Here is a 17,002-nt window from a genome sequence, read left to right on the forward strand (position 1 = left end):
ATGAGTCTGTCTGTCGGAGTTCAGTTCTGGTTCACGGCTCATTGGGGGGCAAAGGGGGTAGGGGGTGGGGGGGTGGGGGGGGGTCCTCTTCTTAAATAACCCCATCAATACCAGCTGAAAGTCAAGATCAGCACTTGTGTGTTTAAATCCACAGATTTGTACGTTTTCACGCCCTTAGAGTTGTTTCTGATTCCGTCTCAATCACCAGTTAGCGTCTCAGGTGGAATTTGTTATTGCAGCAGACGGACAGAAAGGAAAACCTTTCTGTGGAAGGTTTTGTGACGTGGAGGAAGTGAAACAAGGTTTTACAGAAACGGTTTAAGACATTTAAAACTAAAAAAGTGTGGCATGAATTCCAGCCTTTCACTCCAGTTTCAGCTGGAAGCAGAACTGAATTTTGTTCTTTGGGAAAAGATCTCAAGCTCAGATTGGAGAGAACGTATTTGGAATTTAGCCACTGATTCTGGGTTTTGTGGCGTGGACTTTGACTGGACCATTCTAACACATGACTATATTCTGACCTAATGCACTCACTGACAGCTTTAAGTGTTTACAGTCATTGAGCTGCTGAAAGGTTAAAAGTTAAAGACATTATCAGCCTCTAATGACCTCAATTTAATCCCATCTGTTTTATAACCAACATTTGTAGTTTCTTCATACTCTTTGCATGTTCTGACACACTAAACAGATAAAAATATTCAAGGCTTGATATCATGATATTTTGATAACTCAGCCTGTTCCAATAACTTTCATTCTGACGATTAACATTTTTTTGAAGGCCAATTTCATTTACAAAGACATCTTGATTCATTTTATGGTTCCTGTTGTGTGTTTTTCATTTCCGTTTTATTTACCATTTTTGGTTTTCGTGTTTTATTTTGGATATTTAAAATATATTCCAGTTCCAGTGTGGAGTGTTCTCAGCTAAAATTAAAGCTCATTGTCCTTTGAGAGGGCAAACTTGCGTTATTATTATTATAAGATAAGATTTATTTGTCATTGCCATCAACAGACTACAACGAGATTGAGATTTGCTCGACTCGAGTTAAGATGCAGGTTATGTGTATATACATAATATACAAAGATAAAGAAATGAATAGTACAAAATGAGAAATAAATAGACATCAGAAGATGGTTGCAGCGCCTGGAGGTGTCGCAACAGAATTTACATTTTTAACAAAGTGGTGTCAAGAGCAGAAGTTCTTATGCCTTTGAATTTATTATGCCATCACCATTATGTTACTTGAAAATGGTTTCAAAATGACAATATTATCGTTTATCACAATAACGATTTATCGCTACAAACACAAATACCACTCTTGAAAAACATTCCCACTTGAATTCTTCAGGACGCCACCTACTTAAGAAGTGGATTTTACCTCAATAAACTGCATAAAGTAACTACATTGAATCATATCTTCAAATTTACTGATATTTACTGATCCTCTTGTCAAAGAAACAGTGGAGAAAACAATAAAAGCAACATTTCTGATCACATCAGTTCCACGTCATTAATAAATATTTATTGCCACCACAATAAATAAAAATGATCATAATAAGAAACAACTACGATCTACTTTGCGTTGCTCTATCACAATAAAATACGCCGCTTGTCTTTATAACCACATAAAATATTGAAAAGTGCAACGGCCAGGCTTTTTTTTTTTTGTGTTCACCAAACAATGTAGTCTTTTCTTCAAACATCCGCCTCGCAGCTTCTGGGAATAGGAAGCATAAAGTTTCTGATATGAACACGTCTTGGCCGTAAACGGCGGTAATAAACAACACGTTTTCAACTGAGCCAGCTAACGCTGCAGTTCAGAAGCGTGAGCTCGTGCAGCTCCCGTCTAAATGCAGCTGCACGGCACAAACGAGGAGACGCCTCAATATGAGCAAAGTTTCTCGATGTCCTTACAGGACATGTTTTGAAACGGGGAAATCAAAACAGCAGCAAATTTGTCTCCGATGACTGATCTCATAGGATTTAACTCCCGTTGATTGTTTGGACTTTTTCTTTCTTTCTTTTTTTTTTTTTAAACATCAAGCTGTCCACTTTGCAGCCGCCCAAGCTCGCCCCTGATCCCGTCAGAGCGCCGGCGGCCCAAACAAGCACATTTCATCCAGTTAACAGCCTCGTTCTCACTAAAAGCAAACACATGACCCGTGAGCCGGCGGAGTCCGGGAGAACCGAGCCGGACTTCACCGAGAAGATCTACAGAGCTGATAAAGGGAACAAACTGAGGCAGGCTGGAGCCTGCACCTAAAGTTTGGTTTCAATTAGAGAGACATCTGACTGCAATTTCATACCTGTACTCGGAGCTCGGAGGCGGAGGAGGGGATCGGGTGTCTCCGTGTGGACGTACACTTGTATTAAACTTGTTTTAGGGACATTAACCGGTCACAGCTTCCTTTTACAGAGCAGGAGTTATGGAAATCGCTACATTATGTAGTAAATATGTAGGTACTGTTGGGCATTGGTCTCGAGGTGCTGGATGTGAATCAAATGTACTTTTTTTCATTTTTGTTATTTTTGTTTAATTTCATGCGAAATAAAAAAAGGGCGTTTTATACACTTTGATAAAAAAAGACAAAAAAAAGGTCATTTAAACACTATTAAAAATATGTTCAGCTAAACTTGAAGGGTGTTAGTTAAGTTTTCCAGGCACATTTTACAGTGTAATCAAGTACCTACTCTGTTAACTTCAATTATGAAAATGCTGCATATATCAAAAATGACTTAAAAGAAATTTGACTTCCTAATTTAACGCCTTGAAATTGGGCCTCCGTCTCTTTAAGAAAATCTTGCTCTTTCTGAAACTCCACCTACTGAAATTCATCACAACATGGCTGATCTATTAACCTTTCGACAACGTTTACACTGAGAAGCAGCTCCTATAATGAGTTCAGCAGACCCACCAGGTGTTTGCTAATTGCTGCTGGCTAGTCTGAAGGAGCCGAGTGGGTGGAGTCACAGGGTTGCTCTGCTCTGTGAGGCGGATGCTCAGAAGCGTAGGTCTCTCCAGCCGTTTTGCACAGCCGAATGGTTGCCATGGAGATTAAAGGATCTCTCAAACATGGGTGAAAGAATCAAGGCAACACTCCAGGTATGCCTTTGATGAGGGAAAAACATTATAACATGAAGTGAAGCTCAAAAAGTCGTTTTACACACCACTGCCCCTTTAACTGGGAAAAGCTGAGTGATGCGTCAGACTGGGAAATATTTTGATGACATCTTTTCAAACATCTGCTTAATAATGTCGAACACAAACTTTTCAGAGTGAGAAAGTTTCTTGAGGAATCAGTCCACATACGAGTGCGTCCAAAACAGGCACGAATGTTTTCTGTCAAATCTGAGCGTTTCGTGCGGCGACATTAAACGGTAACCTGAAAGACTTTAACTACTTCACAGGGAAACGTTTCCCGTTGGTGGCAGGATCTGTGGCCAGGCTGCCCCACACACAACATCTGCTCTAATCTTGTTTCTCATTTGCATAATCGGAGGCTCAGGGAGCCGTTCTTACTTGAACAAACAGAACTTTGTGAAAGGCCGATCCTCCGTAGCACCGGCTCTGTTTCCAGCTCGCCCGTCAGCAAAATATAATTGGAAGGATACATTTTGCACAGAGTGTCTATTAAAAACGGATTTTTACCTTTAAGTGCACTGACAGGAATAAACAGAAAGCTTCCTTAGATTGACACAAAAACAATAACTCTGATTCTAAAGCCATCATTACACTTTTAAAGTGGAGAAGGGAATCATGTCTATGTTTTAAGCATGTTCAAACTGCACAGGCTGTTATGCATCAAGTAGAAAACACTGTCAGAGTGAACTGTACGTTTTTTGCGTGTGTAGGCAGAAGTTTGAAAAGAAATAAATAACTGAATATATAAAATAAAATGAATAAAAATGCTTTTATTTTTCTATTTTTTTCCAACCTCATCTCTTCTACATTGACTATGTTTATATTCATACATACATATGTCACTTAAATGTATAACAGGAAATATATTTATAAGTTTTATAATTTTACATAGACGACTACTCCACTATTTTCCCGCCATTTTATTTATTTTTTTATTCTTCCGTTGTTTTCTAAAATAAATTTTAAAGCTAATATTTAAGTTCAATATTAGTTTAGTTCATTGGAGGATTGGAACGGACGCTTTTACAATTATATATAAAAACAAATATTGTTTGGCCTTCCCTCTGCAGTCATTTTTGTAAGAGACAGAAAAAACTCAGGACAATTTTGCACACAACACGACAATATTATTGAGACAAACAGGCCAAATTAATACATTTTACATACAATACTTCTGCTCTTACAAAAAAACAAAAAGAACAATTTGAATTTCAAAAGATCAGAAAAGGAGCTCGGTTCCGCAGAAGAAACGAGTTCTGTTCTCCAGCAGGTGGCAGTAGCACATCTAAAATCTGAACCAGTCTGAGGACAAGCCAGGAGTTCATAAGTCAGAACGTTCATGCGAACGCATCAGCCACTCAGACGGACTCACGTCAAGCTTATGAGGTGTGTGAGATGTCCACGGGTCGTTAGGAGCGAGCTGGAATTTTTCTGTAAGTGTGTGTTCTCGTTCCTAGCGCACGGAGGAGATTTTTTCTTTTTTAGCTTTTTGAGTCGTTTTTGGTTTTTGGAAGCAGATTAAAGGTCTGCTGTCTGTCTGGAGTTGGTGTGTGTAAGTGTGTTGCAGAAGAACATCATGTCAGAGAGAGAGAGAGAGCGAGAGACAGAGAGAGAGAGATGGATAGAGAGAGAGAGAGAGAGAGAGAGAGCCTCCTGCGGTCCCGGCCAACCAAGCGTCACATTGGGATGGGATGATGAGCGCTTTGTCTGCCCCTCCAGCTGCAGCACTGAGCCACTAAAACTCAAATAGACTGAATTTTACATGTGCAAAACAGCAGCTAAAAAAAGCTGTGACTCAATCTCAGCTCAATAGATGACATACAAAAAGACACAAAATATTAATCTAGATTTTTCTTCAAAAAGTAGTGTGTAATTGTATGTTGATGTGTATCAGAGATCCAGGGAATCCTCTGATCTTTTTTGTTCCTTTTTGAACAAAGTGTGTAAAATTGCACGACCATTTGTCTAACTATGATTTTTTTTTCTGTTCTTACTTTGTATTTTCACATTTGCACAACCATCTACTCTAGTTTTACTCCCTTTTGCACATCTGTTTTATCTGCACAGATACATTATGTATGTTTCTGAAAACATGATCCGACTGCACATCCTTTGGATCGTGACTCCAATATGTCTATTTCTAAAAACTACAGTCTTTCCTGTCAGAGTCTCTCATACAGAACACTTTTATTATTATTATTGTTAATCTTATTTCCTTATATTTGCTTTTTTAACACTTTAAGAACTTCTTGTGTGAACCTGCATATCTGTTGTTGCTGTTGCACCTGAGTTTGTCCTTTCCTGGACATTGAAGTTCGTTTCTATTCTATTTCTGTTCTATTATTGTCTGTTTGAAACAAATAACTCAATAAATAAATGTACCTTTTACTTTAAAGTCTTCCTCTGCTCTCCTTCATATGACAAACCAAAGCGGCTTATTAAACAAATTACAATTTGTCATAAATTTCTTCCGTTTTGTGACGGATCACTTAACAACATGTCCGCCAATCTAAGCCGGCCAAATTAGCACCGCGGAGGCCGAGGTTGTGAGCAATGTGGCGGCGACGCTTTGATCGCGGCCGATGCCATATGTTATGGTAACGCTGGGGAGGCCTGTGACATTTTTCACTTTTATCGACCAGCCTGACCCCGCTGGCCCCGGGACGGTGGGGAACTTTCATGTGTCGGCCGGGCGACCCCCAACACAACTTCACGTTTAACGTCTCTAAGTGGCCCTCACTTTCACTCACATTAAAGACAGATTCCCTCCAACCCCGCCTCCCCCCCCTACACACACACCCCATCAGAAACACACGGTCTCTCTCCCAACACATTATCAAAAGCTGTTCCCGGTCCCGCAGAGCCGCGAAATCCAATCTGTACGGAGGAGGCCTGGGCTGGTCAGATGAAACTAGTTGTTACCTTACAGAGGGAGGCCGTAAATCACACAGTCAGGACTGTCTGTGAGGGCGAGAGCTCGGAAGACAGACGCACGTGTATGTGCGGGCGTGTGTGTGTGTTTTCAGGACGCGCACTCACTGCCTGGGCTCTCCCCGATGCTGCTGAGCTTTCCGTTCCAGTACCACAGCAGCAGGGTGGCGTCTCTGGAGCCCGTCAGGACGTAGCAGTCCCCGCCGATGTACGACTCGGAGCGGGCGAGGCACGTCACCACGTCCCGGTGTCCGAACACGATCTGCGTCAGCTTCCCTGCAGGCGGCGAAAAGAAAAATCAGGACAGCTTTAAAATGCAACGTGACCGAGACGTTGCCGTGACCACGCGACGGATAAATACATAAAATGGTGTTGGAATATGATAACACAGCAGTACAGGTCAGAGCAAGAGGGAGGAAAAGGATTTCCTTTTCAGATGCTAGCGCCAAGGTTAATATGGTTAACTAAAACTAACAGGATAACCAAAACTGAAATTGGGAAGTAAAAAAAAAATTATGAGGAAAAACTAGGAATAACTGGAACTATATAATGCGTTTATAAAACAAAAACATACAGAAATTATAGATATAATGTCCTCCCGTTTCACGTTTATGAATCTATTTATTAGACTTTTGAACAGATTGAAATGTATTTTTCTGTCAAGTGTCAGCAGAGTACACTAATGCACAAAATGGAGACAGCAAAAGTTGAGAGAAAACACCAGAGTGAACAATAACTGAATATAGTTTTAAAAAATTGTAACCTACGCTGAGTATTCATTACCCAATCAATGTTTACATAATCACCATACGATACTTCAACAGTTCTGAATTCTGCACCTAAAAATGAACCAAAGCATGAAAAAATAAAAACTACTACAACTAACAAAAACTAAACAAATATTTAGCTGATAGTAACTAATAAAAACTAGCAAACACAATAAAAACTAAAATGAACTGAGTTGGACAAACAAAAAGTCACATTGAGATAAAACTATAATGAATAACCCCAAACTATTACAACCCTATCTGACACTGACTGTCTCGGAAATGTTGTGAAATGTAAAATATTCTCGCCAAAATAAATCATGAAAAGCAAAACAAAAAATCCTGCGGCTGCATTATTGTTGCATAATCTATTCAGACTGTTTGATTATAAAAGCTTTAATTCTTTTTTCTCCCCGTCTAGAATTTTGAAGAATTTTAGATGGAAAGCTTTTTTTATGAAGGCTTGAAAAGCTTCAGCAGGTGAAACTTGAGCAAACTTCAACAATTAAAATAAGTCACCTTAACATCTCACTCGCTCTGCAACATGCTTATTTCATAAGTTAAATGCACATTTCTCAGCTAAAGTTGAGGTTATGCATTTAAGTTTCTAAACTTCAGCCTCTTTTAATGCAAAGTATAGTCAGAACACCGATGCTATTAGAATCAGGGTTTAGACAGCCACTGTTTTATCCAGCGGGGCTTTGGTAAATAAACGCTCTGCTGAAGAAGCTGCTCTGTAAGGTAACGGGAATGTTTAGATTCCAGTTGTCCAAAGAAATAATCAGCCAGTTTCACGCGTTTGTTTTTTTTTGGTCGGTTTGCGGGGAAACGCTGAATGAATGGCTGCAGTTCTTTGGAACAGCGCATTAACAGAACTGCAGCACAGAACGGACGAACGAGCAGAAAAACAAAATAAATAAAAATTAAACATAAATGGAAGAAACAGAAGACACATTTTAGATTTTGACAGACTTTTTAACATTACAAAAACAGATTCTTGACCAACTTTGACTTAAGAAGGCGAAAACAAAAAAGCGGGACAAAGTGCTCTGACATCTGACCTCTGGTACAATGCTGCCGAGTCACAAGGATCCATTTTGGGCCAAGTTTTGAAAACTAATACAGATGAGTCACTGCAATTCCATCAGCTGATATTGAGCATTAGTAGAACATAACTGGATCATCTGTGAGGTTCTTTCCCACAAAAAGCTGTTTATTCATGGAACAAATACGTAAATGTAGAAATAACCTGTCTAAAATTCAAAAGTATGTGAAAATATATAAAAATAAGCAAAAAGTACCAAACAGGCGGTAGGGCTGTAACCCCAGGATATAAGAAAAAGACTTTCCTGACAGATGCAACCGCTTTAGATTCCCATCCTGAGTTGATTATACGACTGATCTGAGATCAGACTTGTGTTAATTCCCAGACATGAATAAATACTCGTTCCAAATGTGTGTGCTCGTGCACGGTGACCATGTGTATATGTAAAGAGGCTAATTGCTGTCAGATTTCAAGACCACAGCGCCACTGTCTCACCGTCTAAAACCCATTACGCCTGTCGGAACGTGACCTCGGCAGTCAAACGGCGGATGCTTCACAGCGCGGCGACGCTCCTGTCCCGGGTGTCGGAACTCGTCATCCTCCGGGAAAATTAAGACGCTTCTCCTTAAAAGCGATGTGGGCTACTATGAAACCGGAGCAGGTCAACGACTTAACTCCCCCTCCCTCCCCCCGAGGAGAACACGGGAGAACAAAGATGTGAAATGTTTGACGTTCTCATAAACAGTGGAAATAAGTAATGATGACTGTTGCAATAATGCCTACCATGCGCCTCAGATTAAACATGTGCTTCCCCGCACGCTTCTGGCCGCCTGTGGAAGGGAAGCTGCTTCCCCAATCGGGACTCTGGGATCTGATAAAAAAAAATCCGGCCCTTTAACCCGTTGGGGGTAACTGGGGGCGCCGGCGGCAGCTGCTGAGCCGCGTTCGATTAAACTCTGTTCTCGTTCTAGTCGCACAACCTGGTGGCAGCAACACAATAGAGCCATCTCTGTGTTCTCACTCCCCTCCGCCACCGCCGCCGCCGCCGCGCCCGGCCTGCAGAGAAATTGAATTGAGTCTGTTGTGTGGATGCATGTAGTGTTCTGAATGAGGCTGGGGGAAGACGCTGAGAGAGATGAAGCTTCAGACAGTCTCATTTAGGACCCCTGACCTCACTGCAGGCTTTTTTATTTATTTTTTTGTGAGAAAACGTTTGAATTGAGCTGATGATATTCAGGTATAAATGCTGGGCAGTTCTCCTCAAGTTTGGAGGACGTTTCAGCATAAACAGTGTAAGCTAATACAGAGAACTTACTGTAGTTTTGATCTTCTAGGCCAGTGTTTGTCGAACCTTCATCAGGCTGAGGACCTCTCAACCCATTTAACAAGACACTCACGGAAACAGAAATTCTCTTTCAGCTTGACGAAGCTGCTCACATCATATCACAGTCAGCACAGCCACAGATGCCGACCGGACAGACTTAGACCAGACCTAGATCTGTGTGTCTGTGGCATGTTGTGTATCGTAATAGTGTTCTGCAACTAAAAACAAAAGTTTTGCAACTCACCCCAAGAAACTGAAAAATATTCCTGCAGACGGTAATTCCTCCCATCTTAAGGAGCCCCGACATTGTTTTTTATCCACTGGTATCTTCAACTTTTCCCTTAAGTGACCGAGTCTAAAGTCAACTATCCATTAAACATAATCCTTTGGTAGGCTAACCTGTCTACATGCAGTACCTTGCAGACCACTAGGGGACTCCCTCAAGCAACTCCTTCAGAATAGCCAGCAGCAATTAGCAAACACTTGGTGGAACTGGAGTCTATTGACCTGATCATATGAGCAACTCCTTGGTAAAATGCTGGTAAAAATGTTTCTAAAGGGTTAATAGAGGAGCCATGTTGTGATGACTTCCTGAAGGCGGAGTCTCACAAAGAGCAGGACTTTCTGAAACAGTGGTCCAATTTCAAGGCGTTCAATTACTAAGTCAAATATCTTTTGAGTCATATTTGATATTTATAGCATTTTTATAATATACTGAAAGTAACAGTTACTTGATTGTGCTATAAAATGGAACTATGTGGAAGGAAACACATAGTACTGCCCCTTTAAGATGACCCAACAACTGACCAGTTTCTCTGTTCATGCTAAAGAAGCTCATGGTTGATGCACACCAAGTTTTTCACCACATGGTGTTTTGCATGTAGACCATAAAGACTGGTCTCTGCTTACCACAGCACCTTCTTCGACATGTTTGCTAGAGTTTGGATTTATGACCCGAGGCTGACCCAAAATTCAGGCCGGGTCGGGCCAAAATTATTTTCCAGATAGTCGGGTCAGGTCGGGGTCGGACTTCTGCGGCACGTTTAATAAGTCTACAGACACAGCACAGGGAAAGCCAAATGATACGAGGCTGTGTTAATATACTTATTGTAGTGTAAACAGAGGAGCAGATACTTTATTTCCTCAACAGGTTAAACTAAGTAATCATGGTGCAGAAGCTCAGACTGTGACAAGCGCAGCGCATTGCGTGATCTCATCAATCGTACATCTCAGATGATTTGCACTTGACTCATCCTGCGGCTACAACAAGCCACAAGAAGGAGCTGGAAGACGCTAGACAAAAACTAAAAAACAGGAAAAACCTACACTGCTTCCTGAACGGTGGTCGAAAACAAAAGCAATAAAATCGTAATGTCAAGCTTACTTTGGGTTCGGGCCTGGAATTAAAGTGAATTAGTCGGGCTGGATCAGGCTCAGACCAACCCAAATAAATCCGTAGGGTCAGGTCGGATTCTTTTGGGTTCTGAACTGACAGCAAGTCAAGCAGAAAAATCCTCTACCATCAACTACCTGTGTCGGTGGAGTAGACCCGGAAGCTCTTGTCCCAGAAGCCACACAGCAGGATGAAGCGGTTGTCGGCGGTGATGGCGAAACACTGCGAGCTGATCTGGATGCTCTGATCCAGGAGGTCTGAGATCTGACGCCGGTGACAGCCCACGTTGCTGGCTGAAAGGAAGCAAACAGGAATGCACACAGGAATCCAACACACACTCTGAGGACAGCCGACGTATCGGATAAACAGTCGGGAGCTCGAGCTTTGATGCTCCTCCGCCGAAGCTTCGGTGTGAGGGAGATTTGTGGGACGACGCATAAAACATCCCGGAGATTGAGGGTTTATGGAAACTGCAGCGTTTTCCACGAGGGGCCTAAGAGTGTGAGTAATGTCCCGGCGTGGTTCGACTTTACCAAAAAGGAACCCCACTCCAACCGGGACGGACACGCCAGCTTCATCTTCGCATGATCAAATGTCGTAAATCGCAACTCTGATTTACCGATGCCATTTACCAAAAGTGCTATCTATGAACGGCTCTCCTGAAGAAAAACGTTGTTTTCTTACTTAATGGGGTCAAACGTTTGGGTGGAGGGGTGGGAAGGGAAGCAGGTACATCTTGGAGCATTTAGAGTATCTGCTTCTACTAATATTTCAATTTTTTAACATTCCCCAGAGCCGCAGATGGCTCAGCGCTCATCCTCAATTTACTGTGTTTAGCTCCGGCTCCTCCTGGAATGCAAACAGTGTAAATATATTACTGACAAGAGCGAAACTCCCAGCTACCTCCCCCAAAATGTGCACGCACTCCCCCAAGACACTTTAGCGGTAGAGACGAGCCAATGTGACATGATGATAAACATCTAATTCTATCGAACTGATAACCAGTCCTAAAAAGGTGTTTCAGTAACGAATGGTGATGAAATGCTTCTGGAATAAGATTATCTTACTATCCTAATCTTTTACAGGCCAACTGTAAGAAATGTGCACTACAAAAACACTAAATCTTACCAAGTAGTTTTGCTATAGTTTCCAGTGCAAATATGTTAGTGGTACACTTGAAATGAGTCAAAATTAATCTGCAGGGTTCTCTCAGTAAGAAATAAATGGTCATTTTTCTCTCTTTTTTTTATTTTTTAAAAAAGCCCAAAAACATGACTGTCAGGTTAATTTCTAAATGGCTAATTTCTTTCTAAATTCTCCATAGGTGTGAGTGTGTGTGTGCATGGTTGTGTGTCCTGTCTGTCTCTGTGTTGCCCTGGACAGACTGGCGACCTGTCCAGGGTGACCTGTCCAGGCGCCTCTCGCCCGGAACATTTTACGTGTTGTTTCTGTTTTATTTTGAATATTTAAAATGTCTTCCTGTTCCAGTGATAAATGTCCATTCAAATTTAAAGTTTATCTTTCAGAAGGTCTTCTTGCATTATTATGCCATTATCATTATATTACTTGAAAATGATCTCAAAACAACAATATTATTGTTTATCGCAGTAACTTCTGGGACAAATTATCGTCCAGAACTATTTGTTGTGGTGACAGGACTGTTTATGCGCAACTTTTCAGCAAAACATAGGAGCTTGTGTTAAGTCGACAATTTCTTAATGTTGATTTTAAAAAAGTACTCCCATTGGCAGATTATTTCACTTAGCACAAGATTTGTTTCCATGTTATAAGTGAAATAATCTGGGAGCAGAACTAGTTATTTTACATCAATATTAATCATGGACTAATTAAGCTTCTATATTTTGCTGAAAAGTCACTTCTAAGTCATTTTTCTCTCATTTCAAGCGTGCTAAGACATTTGCAGCAGAAACTAGAACAAAAACACTTGGTGGGATTTTGTGTTTTTGCAGTGCATCGCCGGATTAGGATGAATAACTGAGTGTCGACTCTGGTTATTTTCAGTAGTCAAGTGTTTGGGGAAGAAAAAAAAACCGATCCCGTGAGAGTGACAGTGACCACAGCATTCGCAGAGAAAGAGCAGCCAGCAGAACCACATCTCCTTCTCCCGCTGCAGATGCGCACGAAACACCCTGCAGGAGGCGAGAGGCGGGCGCAGACGGACAGAGGAGGCCTGCGTGTTTTTCTCGCCGCTCCGCCAGCGCGCCCCCATACATCACTGCAACCCGGCGCTCTCCCGCTCATCAACAAGTCGTGAAGGATGAGAGGCGCACATATTGTCCTGACAGCCGTCCGCCGTGCATTCTCAATCACACATTATTACCGCATTCATATTCATTTTCACTGACACGCGTCCTTTCCCTCCGCACAAATTAAACCAAAGGAAGACGCAGTCGAGGGGAAGGAGGGGGGGAGGGGGGGCGCAGGGGAAAGGGAGGAGGGGGGGCTGATGATGAAATGCTGGCGCAGGCCACAGCTCATTGCATTCCAATTTGCATGCAAATGGTTTAGTGAAAGAGCAGGGCCTATATCATGACGAGTGAACTGGGGGGAGAGAGAGGGGGGCGGCTGAGAAACAACTCTAATCTGGCGTCCAGGGACACGGCTCCGCGCGCCGCCATGAGTCACCGGCGGGGACGGCGCGCGCAGATCCACGCACGCGATTTCATTTCATGCATAAACAGGTTCACACTCAGGCGCGCGTGGATTCCTTTTAATGGTCATAAATGACAGCGTACCTATCAAAGGGTCAATTTCCACAGGAAGTTGGTACTGCTGCTCCCCGGCGTTCTGATGACCTGACAGAGAAGAAGACAGATTGGATTAATATGGTAATGGAGTGGCCTTGTGAAACAGAAGCTGCATTCGAGGTTATTATAACACACTGAAAACTATAACCATAATCCTATAATGTGGCCCGTTGGCCTAAGACTGCTGCCATGAATTATAGAGCAATTATGTCCAAATGTTACTGAGGCTGGAGAGGATATAGCGTCCAACAGACCTACCTCTGCACCGGCCCAGAAAAATTGATTTCATAGTGATGGATAATGAAAAGGGATTTTTATTTTTCCCATGTTAATCATTAAGACTCAGACCAGAACCTTCAGAGCCACATAAAGAGTTACAAAGTCGGCCTTCTGTCACTGTTCAGGGTGAGAAGACTAATGTCTCAGCGAGATCTAGAGAAACCCATCCACGTGTTTATCTTCAGCCGCATTGATTACTGCAACAGTGTCTTCACAGCTCTGACTAAAATAAATAAATAAAATGAGCTGCAGCTCATCCAGAACGCTGCTGCTGGTCTTCTCACTAAATCCAGGAAGATAGAGCATCACTCCAGTACTAAAGTCACTACACTGAGAGAGTAGACTTTTGAATGCTGTTGGTTTATAAATCCCTAACAACTAAAGATCTGCTGCTGTCGTATCCACCTTCCAGACCTCTCAGATCTTCTGGTTCTGGTTCTGCTCTGCATGCTGCTCACCAAACATGGAGACGCAGCATTCAGCTTCTAATGCACCACTAATCTGGAACTTCCAGAAAATGGTAAAACAGCTGAAACTCCTGAGTTTCCTTAAATCTTGACTAAAACCCCACCTGCTTAGAGCTGCTTTTGAAACTAATAAATGGAGCACTGACCAACGTATTTGATGTGTGTTGATTATTTTGATGATGGCAGTTTGTTACTCGTTTTCTCAATTGGTGACCTTATTATGCTTTTATGACTTTTTATTTTTGTGCTTTTACGACGTAAAACATTTTCAATTGCCTTGTTGCTGAAATGTCCTACACAAATAAACTTGATTGATTGATTGATAAGAACATCTAATCAAATGAATGTGCTATCGATTGTGATCCATTTTAAATTAAAAGGCTGTTTTTCTGACCCAAACGGTTGACATGGTTGCTTTGGAGACGGTGCTGTCAATCATGCCCATGCTGCAATACAGCTGCTCCCCGTCAGCAGAGTCTATCATGAATGCTAAGGCTAGTTAGCATGGCCACGGATGACGACAGATAAACAGCTTTCCTGTAACAGTGAGTTGTTTCTCCGCTATTAGCACATTTAGCAGCTCATTCATGAGGTTGATTGACAGCACTAAGACCCTCCTCCTAGCTCTGATTGGTTGATTTTGGTCGAGAGCGGCGCATTTCTTCAGACTGTAGCAGTAGCTCAGGGAAGAAGAGGAGGAGATAAATCTTTTCACAGATTATCTGTCTTATATTATACTGTCATGACATGGTAATAGATTAAACAAATAAGTAAAAATATTTTTTATAAAGGTTACATATCGCAGCTTTAACAGAGGTAAAAAAAATATTATAGAGGGCTTCTTGTGAAGACTGTATTGCACAAACTAAATACCATGATCAGCTGAGTCTTTGTTGCTCACAATGTGGTTCGTATTCCACCAAAAACAAATCAGCTTCATGTCCCCAGGGTTTTTCCTGAGGTCGAGTGAGTGTTGGGTAAATAAGACTTATGAACGTGAAAGGCTGATGTATGGAAGTGGACACGAGACCCAACGCTGGCTGTTACATGTGTCACATTTGATGCAGCTGCCTGGTAGACACAGTCAATCGCCTCTCAAATCAACGTCCGTCCCGTTCAGACAAGACAGTCTGATCTTCATACAAATACAGCGTTAACCAACCCAACCGCAGGACTCATGACATGACCTCAAAAACACCCCAGACAGCACAAAAACATGCCAACGTGCCGAAACCACCGACCTGCCAAGCCGTGCCATTTGTTGACAGAGAAGAGGCGGTTGGCGGTGACGGTTATGATGGCGGGCGACGCGAGGCCCGGCTGGGTGTTGGCTGCCACGTGCGTCACAGGAGAATTGGACGGGAACTTCAGCACCATGATGACGTCCTGCTGCATCTGCTCCGTGAACATCAGCGGCGTCTGCAGGAGAAGATACTATTCAGGGAACCCGGGGACGAGATGACCGGACAGAACAATGGAGACCAGAAAGCAAAACGAAAGCAAAAAGATAAATAAATCAAAAGTTAAGGAAAGAAATCCAGGTTGGTGGCAGCAGGGAGAACAGGAGGAGGAGAGAGGGAGGGAGCAAAGAAGAGCACAGGGAGAAGGTTAAGCAAGAATAGATGCCAACAGGACAGAGCTGTGTTCAAATTTAGAAATACGCAAAATGTTGCTCATGACTGCACTTGGAAGCAATTATCACAGAAAGGAGGACATTTTTCTTAGCGTCGAGATGAAATACAAATAAAAAAAGACTAATGATATTTTCAACATGAAACAGAAGCAAATATCTGCTCAGGACGTTGGATGCAATTCCAAAAAGTCCAACTTGTGATAATCATTATAGCGGCGTAATAATAATAAGAGCTGCAATCAATAAACTCCGACAAACGTTTTATGCTGCCACCAAATAGCATTTCTTATACCTCTTCAGAATTTACTGGCTTAAAGTGGACTTTTTAATGATCACTAAAGCCCGTCATTGTAGTACGATGTAAACTGGTGCAGCTGAACAGCGAGTTAGCATCTCAGGTTGCTTTTATCTTAAGACTCGAAACCTTGAGGGGTTGTCATCTGAAGTGTTCCTCAAGGGTTCATTCTAGGCCATACATTTTTTTTCAATCATCAATACTCTCAACAATAATGCAAGGTCTCAGACATTCAACAGTAGGAACCCAGTTGTGGACCTGTGGTGTGGGTTTCTTACTTCTAACTGTCCTCTGGCAAAGACAGATGACAACAAAATGATTTGATAACCTTAAAACAAACATCTTTGTTTTAATTAAAGGTGTTTTGGGGGCAAATTCAGTCAGTCAGACTTTGCAGGAAATAATGTTTTCAGTCCTGAAAGAAATCTTTAAAGGGACAGTATTATGTGTTTTTCAGGCACATGATGCCATTTTATTGCACAATCAAGTAACTATGCGACCTTCAGTTGTTATAAAAATGCTCTATATATCATACATGACTTAACTGAAATTTGACTTGGTAATTTAGCGTCTTGAAATTGGGCCTCTGTCTCTTTAAAAACTCCTGCTCTTTCTGAAACTCCGCCTCCTTCATGGAGGCGGAGTTTCTCCGGTTAATATGGTTCCTATATTAACCCTTTAACAACATTTTTAGCAGCGTTGCACTGAGAAGTAGCTCCTATAATGAGCTCAGTAGACTCCAGTTCCACCAGGTGTTGCTAGTTTCACAGAGCATGCTTCCCTTGTGACTCCCCTGCTCAGCTCCTCAGACTAGTGGCAGCAGCAATTAGCAAACACCTGGTGGAACTGCACCTCTCCTGAGCTCATTTCAGTCCAACGTTCAAGAATGGTTGTCAAAGGCTTGAGGGAGGAGTATTGTTGTAATGAGGTGCTGAAGGTGAAGTGCTGGGAAGAGCA

General features: G+C 42.0%; 1 protein-coding gene across 6 annotated transcripts in view; it reads right to left on the bottom strand.

Moving 5' to 3' along the window:
- lrba (LPS-responsive vesicle trafficking, beach and anchor containing) overlaps positions 1–17,002 on the bottom strand; it is a 240,332-nt gene that overhangs the window by 11,449 nt on the left and 211,881 nt on the right. For 4 of the 6 annotated variants that reach the window (XM_032563843.1, XM_032563844.1, XM_032563842.1 and 1 more), the window contains 4 exons: positions 15,359–15,551; positions 13,360–13,419; positions 10,741–10,896; positions 6,183–6,350 (listed from right to left, as the gene is read on the bottom strand). In XM_032563843.1, coding sequence (XP_032419734.1) covers positions 6,183–6,350; positions 10,741–10,896; positions 13,360–13,419; positions 15,359–15,551 — 577 coding nt within the window. The remainder of the gene's footprint in view (positions 1–6,182; positions 6,351–10,740; positions 10,897–13,359; positions 13,420–15,358; positions 15,552–17,002) is intronic. The other 2 variants (XM_032563846.1, XM_032563845.1) reach the window with 1 other exon arrangement.

This window comes from Xiphophorus hellerii, chromosome 5 (assembly GCF_003331165.1).
Source record: "Xiphophorus hellerii strain 12219 chromosome 5, Xiphophorus_hellerii-4.1, whole genome shotgun sequence".
In the NCBI taxonomy this organism is placed as follows: Eukaryota; Metazoa; Chordata; class Actinopteri; order Cyprinodontiformes; family Poeciliidae; genus Xiphophorus; species Xiphophorus hellerii.